The 10,336-nt window shown below is 43.5% G+C and overlaps 1 protein-coding gene across 1 annotated transcript in view; it reads left to right on the plus strand.

Moving 5' to 3' along the window:
- kcnc2 (potassium voltage-gated channel, Shaw-related subfamily, member 2) overlaps positions 1-7,410 on the plus strand; it is a 76,513-nt gene extending 69,103 nt beyond the window's left edge. Inside the window, exons 4-5 of the mRNA XM_084049467.1 lie at positions 4,965-5,060; positions 6,418-7,410. Of these exons, the coding sequence (XP_083905593.1) occupies positions 4,965-5,026 (62 nt within the window). The 3' untranslated portion in view covers positions 5,027-5,060; positions 6,418-7,410. The remainder of the gene's footprint in view (positions 1-4,964; positions 5,061-6,417) is intronic.
- Positions 7,411-10,336: the final 2,926 nt, after the last annotated feature.

The following is a 10,336-nucleotide window of genomic DNA, read 5'->3' on the forward strand; positions in this document are numbered from 1 at the left end:
CAGTTTATAAAATGTCTACAGCTGCTTCTACAGTATCTGGATCAAACATTCATGAGGTGCAAATTCACTTAACCCATTATTAAGACCTGGAATGCATCTGTGTCATTTTTGGATTTGAGCTAAAAAAAAACACGTTATTTTAGACTTTTGGCTATTCAAAAATAGCAGATATACAAGCTCATAGCGCGGCACAGAGTTTGAGCACCACTGATATAGAAACATACGTTTTTCATAAAACTGTTGGGATTTAGAAGAGATCTGTAGAATCGGCTTCAGGTCTTAATGGGTTAAAACCACTTAAACCCCCTAGTCTTAGAGAACCAGACCGCTTTCTTCCGTCTGCGACACGTTGTGAGCTTGTAGATTGGCTATTTTTGGCAAATGTTCCACCCACAATATGCATGCTGGGGTTGAAGAAGAGGTCAACTTTATATCCGTGGTAATAGCAAAGGTATTAAGTAGTCTAAACTAGGATTGGCACGCTCAACTCATGAGAGATGGATAAATGAGGGGTAGGGCTGCCCCAGCTCAGGTCGTATTCTTAGCTTTTGTTTATTTGTCATGTTTAACTTTATATTAGACTGATTAACAAAATGATGAAATAAGGGGCATTGTTTTTGTCGGATTAGATGTGCACACAAAAAAGACAGGGACAAGTATAGTTCAACTTCATACGGATATGTTATTGGCAATTGGCATAATAAGTGCCTATCCCTAAATAGATGGTGTTATATGTCCAAAACCGTTACTTTTCAGGAAATTGAAGGAAAAAAAAACAGAACCTGTGTTCCAAAGGATTCAATGTAGCTATTATTTAGCCACAAGCTCTTATGTCATTTGTTAATTATTTATAAAACCAACAGACTGACCATTATCATTTTCATCAGAGAAATTAGAGGATATCCAAGCAGACATAACGCATTGTGATGCAACACATTGTGAGCTTGTAGAGTGGCTATTTCCACAACTTTTACGTGACACTCTTGTATGATGAAGTAGGGCAATAATTTACCAAAAAAAAAAAGTATAAATATGGTGATTCAAGGTTTCCACTTGACAGCAACAATAGACGGTCAATATAGGCAATACTATTGAACAACTCTTGAGTTTGTCTTTTTGAGAAACTGGGCATTTGTGTTCGGGATAATGGGCCATCGGACTTATAGGCTTTAATTCGAATGGGACATTTTGGGGATTATTGGTGTTGAACAAATAGGCAGCACCCCAAGCACGCTCCATGTACACTGTACAGCACTACTTTCAAAGGCATAGCACAACAGTCATGACCTAAAGTGCAAGGACAGAGAGTCGCAGAATGCATACAGGAACTGCATTATACAGCATGTCTGTTATGATCAAATATAGTTTTAGAACATTTCTCATCAGAAACTTTTTTATTATAGTCTTTTTCTGATTGTACAAAAATAGAGTGTAGAGCCTAAAGCGGAGTTGTGTGGCTTAACTCCACTTTATCTCTGCCATCTCCAGACATTGATGTCGTGTTAATACTAAACCCTGGTTAATTGCCTTTTATCAAAAGTTAACAGCCTCTCCAGAAAGAAATCTAAATGCCCTGCTTTTATTGGGTTTACTGCTACTCTATCCAAGCTAGAGCAGGGAAAATGATCACAGTTGCACCATAAGAACCATTCTGTAATTTGAGTAAGCAATCTAATCACTGAATTAAAGCAGACATTTTGGCATGGTGAACATGACAAGGACAGTCGAGGCAATTTATTCGTTTTAATCAATTCCACAGATACTGTACACGGTTAATATGCAGAGATAATGCACTTTGATGTGTGTGCTACTCTCCTGGGCTTCATCTGAAAACCATCAGGCCAGGGGGATACCCTGCAAAATGACTTAATATAGCATCAAAATGAGTTGAACCACTTTAACCCTACAGTATACACATGGCCTTTTTAAAAATAGCCAAAATGTGAAATATTTGGAATATGTTTAAAACATTTTAAATATAGAAATCTTGAATGGGGGTCCCTGGTACAATATATGTTCAGATGGGGGTCCGCGGACAATATATTAATTTGATGGTCCTTGACATGAACAACTGGTTTGAACAAGCAAGCCCAAATAAGCAACTATACACTTTAGAAACAAGCCCAAAAAAACGCAACCCGCAACCTACCAATATTTACAAGCAACTTTACAGAAGAACAAGCCTAAAGTTTCTTAATAATAAGCAGACTTGGCAGCACTGCGTCAGGCTCATCTAGAACAGTGTTTCCCAACCTGGGGTCCAGCCTTGTCTGTTTGATCTACAAGCTCACAATGAGTCGCATCGCATTTATAGTGTGTGTGTGCGTGCATCATGCATGTGTGCGGGGGGGGTCTCAGCTTTTGTCCGAGGTAAGAAGGGGGGGGCTCCAATAGTGTACAGTAAGTCATATACCCCGTCTTGCCGATGAGCATGGCATTGTAGCCGTCTCAGACTCAGGATAATCTGCCAGGTATGACAAAGTGCTGCTCAGATTCTATGGAGTTCATAAAACAAAGCAGCCCCTCTTCTCAGTAAGGGCTCCGAGCCAGCAGTGTTTATTTCGGCGTGGGCAGGCATCCAGCTTCGTCTCCGTCTCCGCTATCAGTCGGTTGGTGGCAGGCGCCGCCGTGCTGATTGGCTCATGCATTAAACATGGAGTCCGTTCGACTGCCTGCCTGCTACCTGTTGGCACAGGCCCGAGCTGCCCTTTGATCCGCCCGTACGGACGGTTTTGAATCCATGACGGCTTAATTTACACCCTTCCTCTCAGTGCAACAAATGTCGCTGTATCCAGTATTGTAATGAGGTCACGTTTTCCATTAGCTCTCATCTGTGTTTACGTCGGCTGATTGGCATGCTCTGCTAATGATCTGGCTGCTTTTGGCTCGCTTGCTTGTTACTGTGCACACGGAAATGATCTGGAAATGGACCAATGCAAATTTGTCTAAGTGCATTCGTTTATTATTTAGAGAACTAAGTTGTTACACTGGCTACAATGTAAGTGCTAGTAGTACTAAGTATTATGGGTACTTTCAGTCATAATCATTAACAATACAACATTCAGTACAAAATCTAATCTGTGCTAGAATGCACAACAAACTCCTACTGTACCTGTCTCTCCTCATTTCAATGCTATGAAATCCCACAGCTTAACCACTTCATTTAAACCCTATACTGTTGACCGGCATCCCCCAGGGCTCTATCCTTTGCACCCTAATTTTTTTTCTCTCTACAACATTTGGTGTAGACTCTTCACCAAATGTCTTTTTTTGCAGAAAATAGCCAATCTACAAGCTCACACCAACGCGTTGCAAAGTGATACATTGGGAGCTTGTCGATTGGCTATTTCCACCAAATGTTTGCCTATTATGACATGCCCAGAATACAAACTCTATGGTTCATGTGATTAAACAACATTGCGAGTTCCCTTATTTGCATGTTTTACTCTTCTGTTTTACTCTACTTGATATACATTCTGTACATGAAAGGGGTTCCCCAGCCAAATGAAGAGTAGTTTAATTTAACTATAATTCAATTCACTTGAAATGATCACGATACAAAAAACGTACGCATGACCACTTCTAACAATGTTTCAATATTATGAATCAGTTTCTCATGAACAATTAAGACATAATTTTAATCAAACCATCAGGTCCGCGCACACACGCACGCACGCACGCACGCACGCACGCATGCACACAGTTACTGTTTGTCTCACTCCTGTCTCCTGTCCTGTCTTGGGTGACTTGGCTGGCTTGGACTTGGAACGTTGACCGTGTGCCTGCCTGTCTGCCTGCCTGTCTGACTGCCGGCCTGTCTGCGTGTGTGTTCATGTCCTGTTCCTGCACCTCCACCACCTCTCTGTCGCTCACTATGTGAAGGCTATGAGAAATTCCGAAGTTTAAACAACATTGCGGGCATGACTGGCATGGCTGGCAATACTCTGAGATTGTGTCCTGTGACATCGCCCTACGGCTCTCCTTGTCCACTGAGGCGCTCCCGTTCCCCAATACCCTCGATCCTGTGAGAGGTCTGCTTCTGGTCCATTTAGGCCCCGTCTCAACCAGCCACGCCTAAATACTACCCCCCTTGATATTTATAGTGGAACAATACTTTAGATATTGTGAATTGTGGATAAATACTTATAGGCTAGCTCTAAATCTAATGTTAGTGAATTATGGCCACAAGTCGTACTCCCTTCCTTGAAGGTAGATTTACTTAGCTAGCACAGCATCCTATTGTGTCTGGTCAGTCCTCCTCTGAGTTTCCTTTAGTTCAAGAAAATTGCAATAAAAAGGACTCTGACCAGTGGGTTCTAAAGTAGCAGCCATAACGCGAAATAAAAAGGCATCTTGATAATCAGGGATATTAGATGTTTCTGTATTTAGATACAATAATAAAGAATAAAGAAATGTAGTAATAATACATGAGATGAAGTTAATTTGATGTTGAAATGACTGACTTTTGTGTCATTTTCCCTTCTGCAATTGCTGGTTTTGTTTACGGCGGGTGTGGCGGGGGGCGGGGGGGGTTCCGAGTTTTGAAAAGCATGTCTTCCCGACGGTCACTCTCTCATTGCCGCTGGGCCTGCTCATGTTTGCATGGATCACCCTGTGGCATCATCTTGCCTGCCAGCGAAGAAAGAGGCAGGCAGTGAATGAGCAAGTGGATGAGGAAAATGTGTTGGGATTACGGCGGGGTGGGGTGGGGGGACTTGGTGGTGGCACTCTCGTATTGTGTCTGCATCGTTCCGTCGGCTTTGCCTAACATCCACAGAGAGAGCTGAACATTAACAGGAAGCACAGAACGCCAACAGGGTTTTTGGTTTCTCTCTGCATGTGGGATGTTTGTCTGCTGCTTCTGTTTTCAATTAACCTAAACCCCCTTTTGTGATTTCCTTTGGTGAAGGTGAACTGTCGCCATGTTGCAGAGTGCTTAAGTGTCTCTGGTTGTTCACTCACAGATAACTGCAAAGAGGTTGTCTTTACTGGTTTCACACAAGCAGAGACCAGCATTCTAACTTAATGGCTTGAGGGAAAGCACCGCCATGGTGAAAAAGGTAACATTCCTTCAGAATGCTGGGCATGTTGGGTACGATTGCAGTGCACAAACCTTGGTTTTGGTCATTGTGTGTGTGTGTGTGTGTGTGTGTGTGTGTGTGTGTGTGTGTGTGTGTGTGTGTGTGTGTGTGTGGTGTGTGGTGTGTGGTGTGTGTGTGTGTGTGTGTGTGTGTATGCAAAAAGGGGGTAATTGAATATTTCTTCATGAGGCAAAGGCACTGTATAAGGCAGCAGTCTAATGAATTTAACGCAGATATTTCTCTATGCCATTGCACAAATCCAATACAAATCCAATAATCCTACACCACTTTTTCCTCCCATTCATTCTCAGTGATTCTCTCTGATCAGCCCTCAAGTAGAATCCCCATGAAAAACTGACCTGGCCTTGTGTTTTGTTAGTTTTAGTTATAGCCATTCGTGGCTTATGAGAATTTGTATTGCTCACACATAAAGGCATTTTGTTGCACCAACAGGTGAAGGATAGCAGATGTTGCCATTCAACAATGTGCCTAACCCATCTCTACATACCAGTAGCAGAACGTTGCTTAGCAACTAGCTCACAGTCAATGCATCTTACACATATACTGTAGCTTGACAAAAAGTAGACCAATTAAAGGAAGCATTCAGACTAATGTTTCTCTACTGTGTGTGTGCAGACCAAATTATTGAATAACCCCCCCACTGGGCCATTGTAATATATGATAGAGCATTTCAAATTACAAATATACATTCAAAGAATGCCATAGAATTGTAAGATTTGTACTTTATTCCTGTTTACATTATTTTAATAGTACCCTACATCAGTGGTTCTCAACCTTTTCAGGCCGCGACCCCCCCAAATAATCCTATGTGAACTGGGGACCCCCCCACCCTGACAAGCACTTGGGATTGTAGTTGTTGAGTTGCATTGCGAGGCGTTGTGAGCTTGTAGATCACAACGTTCAGTTTTTGCCTCTTTCTCTGGTAATATTTCACAATTTGGCCAATGTATAATTTGATGATTACTTTTGACCGAGTAATGTCTTACTTTTATTTTATTTTTTTCAATATTAAAAAGGTCATAAAAGTAATTAAATTGTCACTTTAGAAATGTGCAGATACCCTGTATGCACTTATACTGTATGTTGGTTTGTTTACTGTTGAGTGAGAAAACAATATTGCACATTAAGCTAATCATCTGGGGACCCCCCTGGTCCTGACCCACAGGTTAAGAACCACTGCCCTGCAGTGCATGTTAGTTTCTTAAAGAACGACATTCAGTCGAAACAGATGATGCATTTTTGATATTTGGAGATGTGACCTGTTTATATGTTTGTCCTGACAATTCATTTTCATGTTGAATGATGGTGGAATAAGACGTGTCATCAGCACGAGGAGTTATTGAAGTGTGTGGACCCCGTCTGGAGATCTAACGCCACTCTGGGGCTTGGGACCCACAGGACATTACAACGACCGGGGGGAACGGACACACTAATCAAGCAGACTGACAGCCTCCCACTTCACCACTCGGCGAGCGCGAGACAAACTCATTACCAAAGGCAATTCTGGGGAATCGGTGGACTTTGACAAGCATTTGCCTTTTCCCGGATTTGTTTTTTCTCCTATATTGGACTTGAGCTGAACTTGGAACTGCCACCCGTGGGGAGGGGGGGGGGGACTAAAGAGAGAGGAATGAAAAACAGACACGTCCTTCAAAGAGGCTTCTAAATAGATGTTGTACTTGTAAATAAGCAGATCAAACGGTACATACAGCCCTAGAGGCTCGGTGCGCTCATCTGTCCTGGCGAGTCCGGTAACAAGGTTGTCGGTCGCTAAAGTGGCGCCGTGACACACATGTCAATCACTTCTTCTTGCTATGGTATCCCTCCTCGCAATAAGTGTATTAAGATGTATCAGTTGAGGCACTTTGTGTTCTAAAAATGGAGTGTATTCCAATATGAAAATCTACATACAAGTATATACGGTATAGAGAGACTAATGTGACTAAGCTGAATAAATGTGACATAATGGTCATCATTGCTTTCGTTTCCCGTAGGAACCTTCAGTGGATTAATTGCTCTGGTGTGTGTTTTTAAATGTTTGTATACTTCAAACTCCAGGGTAAGACCTGCAACATGCAGCAAGGGGCAAACCGGTGGACGCCAGGGACAAGCGTAATGTATACTGTCTCTCTTCAAGACAGTTCTATAGCACATATATCTGAGACAGAAGCCCCGTACCCCCCCTGTCCCCGCAAAGATACGTGTTACCCTGGGCACACGGTAGCAATCACATGCACCAGTGGTCCAGGACACCCTCAGGGTTCCTTGAGGGGATTCCGAATGGCCCCTTAAAGGTCTGTAACTCCGAGAGTGTACAAATGGAACCAAATGGACCCTCACGGGTCCATTTGGTTCCATTTGTACACTCTCAGAGCTATGGAGAATTAAAAAGTTTGAGAACCACTGCCATAACACCCAACCGTTCAGATCAGATTTGCAATAAGCACCACCAGAAAAAAAGAAAAAAAACGCACCGATCCACACTGTGATTTCAGCGATTAAAAGAAACAGGCACAAGTCGAGATAGCCGTGTTAACGATCTTCTGAGCCCGATGGTGAGGTGAGACGGCTGGGGGTTGGCACGGTACAACGAGGTTGGGTTGCGATCTGCGCCTAGTATGACCTGTGGTTGGCTGGCTGCCAAGTATCGATCTGCACCCACACAACCCTCCCTCTCTCTAATAGTACACATGCTGCTCTAAAGCCAGATTTATGCTTCGTCGTATGGTGGCGTGGCGCATCTACAAGCTCACTACGCGCTGCGGGTGTGACTGCGTCGCGAGCTTGTTGATCTGCGGATTTTAAAGCTTGCGACAGACTCGTACGCCGAAGTAGAAATTACGGCATTACCCTTTGAATCAACCAAGGGGTACCAGTCATTGCTTATTTTGTCACTGTCGGGTGGAAACCTCATATTATGTCCAAAACGGCTATTTTGCAGGATTCAAATTCAAAAGCATCTAAAGTAGCAGATCTGTAAGCTCGAAACGTGTTGCTTCACACCGCATTTTTGAGCTTACGGATCGGCTACTTTTGATGCTTTTGTGTGACGCTGTAGTATGATCAGGTAGGGCGTTAATTAACGGGAAAAAAAGGTTAAAAAGTTAAAATATGGATATAGGAGGTTTCTGCCCAACAGTAACGATTTATAGGACAATGTAATTTGACAAGGTGTTTTGGTGGGAGGGGGGGGGGGGTCCAGAACAAGTATTTATGTGTCTTATTGTAGAGTATACTGCTTGGGTCCTTTGTAAAAGTCATGGTACCGTAGTCCAATGCTGTGCTTCTCTGTCCTGTCTTCATTCTGTCGGCCTTTTGATCCAACTCCATGTTTTGTATGTTTTATTACTGTGAGGAAGATTCTAGATTGAAGTCTGTGTTTGTGGAGCCTTTTGTTGGCTTTCGAAAAGTGCATGCTGAAAAAAAATAAAGAATAAAAAAAACATAATGTCAAATTGTAAAGAAAATAATGAAAAAAAAGAGACTGTATAACACGTTTAGAAAAATGTGTATAGAGTTGAAATAAATGCTATGTGACAGAATCACATAAACTATTTATCTTTTAACCGACTGCTGCTTTCTTTACTTTACACAGTATGACAGTGATGGTGCGTGATGTGCTACTGTGTTTCTCTCCTATACTGGGCTGAACATGCAATGAGCAATAATCAAAGATCTGCCACATAGGCTAATATATCGCCATGTGTTTGAAAAACAACCAGCCTTCATTTCACACAACCCACAACAGCCCCTCGACCCTTTTTATGCCTAATTCGTGCTCTGTTGTATGAAATTGCCGGAAATTGCTCCCTGCGCGTAGCGGTATAACTCTGGCTTTGTATCCTACAGTATATTGAAATTGGCTCTCTGACGTCACTCTAACTCAGACATAACCATAAACAAACGCCATACAAACCCCATACGCCCACTTATAGGCAGGGCCGGAGTGGGACTCCAAATCTGGCCGGGAGATACACGCCCACCCAGGCCACCCTGCGCGCGCGCAGCGCGCGCCGTTTTTTTTGGGGGGGGCCCTTTTTTTGGGGGCCTTATTTTTGGGGGGCCTTACAAAAGGGGGGCCTTTTTGGGGGTTAAAGGTAGGGGGGAGGCCCGCAGCTGCACTGAGCTGCAAGCAACACTGACTGCATTGAATTGAAATTGACTGTGGTTGGCCTGGCCTGACCTGATATTTTTTTTTGATGCAAAAAAAAAAAATTTTTTTTTTTTTTTTTCAGGCAGGCCACTAGAGGGCAGGCCACCGGGAATAGTCCCGGTCCTCCCGACGGCCAATCCGGGCCTGCTTATAGGCATGTCACTATGACTCAGACATAACCATAAACAAACCAGATATATCCATATGCATATATGGAGATCCCGACACTATGATTCAAACATATCTGTCAGATCGGCATAGTGTAGGTGTGAGGGCCACGTAGCGGCCCGAACCTCTAGTTGTACATATATAACCTGTATTTACCCTGTTCTTAAATATATGATGATGGCGTAAGACATACTGATAAGTCATCCGTATCGCTTCCCCAACCCCATGTATGTGCTGCCTGTTCATTCTTCAGCTCACGTTCGGTAATCAGCATCACTCTGCACTGTATCTCTGAGACGTCCCAACTATCTTTACTCCGGTATCCATGGAAACAAGCCGCGCAGACGTGCCGAGGAGATGTAAACAGCTGGGGCTGGGGGTGTGCTGGAGAGAGAGAGAAAACTCCCCCCCCCCCACCATCAACCCAAACCAACCAGTCACCCCACCCACTCCACCTGACCATCAACCCCCGACGTACACCCCCCCAGATGCTGTCTGGTGCCAGCATCTGGAGAGTCAAAATCCAAAACTCACGATGAATATCGCATCAGAATCACAATCTGCACAGTGCAAAGACATTCCAGGACATTAACATGTGTGTGTGCGTGTGTGTGTGCGCGTGTGCACAGGGCTCAACCACACTACTAAAGCACACAATGAAAATATACAGACACACAAAGTGAGCATTTCATGGTAGCCTATACCGGCGATTCCCAACCTGTGGGCCAGGGCCCACTGGTGGACCGTGAGGATATTGCAAGTGGGCCCCCAAATATATGAAAAAGACGTCAGTTTTCGTACTGTACTGTACGTGATACCGATAAATAGGAACTTAGTAAGTATAGTACGCTGGTTCCATTGACCCAAGCTGCAACACGATCGATTGATTGATCATGAAAATAAACACGCTCTG

This window comes from Gymnoscopelus microlampas, assembly GCF_963454915.1.
Source record: "Gymnoscopelus microlampas genome assembly, chromosome: 23".
NCBI classification, from domain to species: domain Eukaryota; kingdom Metazoa; phylum Chordata; class Actinopteri; order Myctophiformes; family Myctophidae; genus Gymnoscopelus; species Gymnoscopelus microlampas.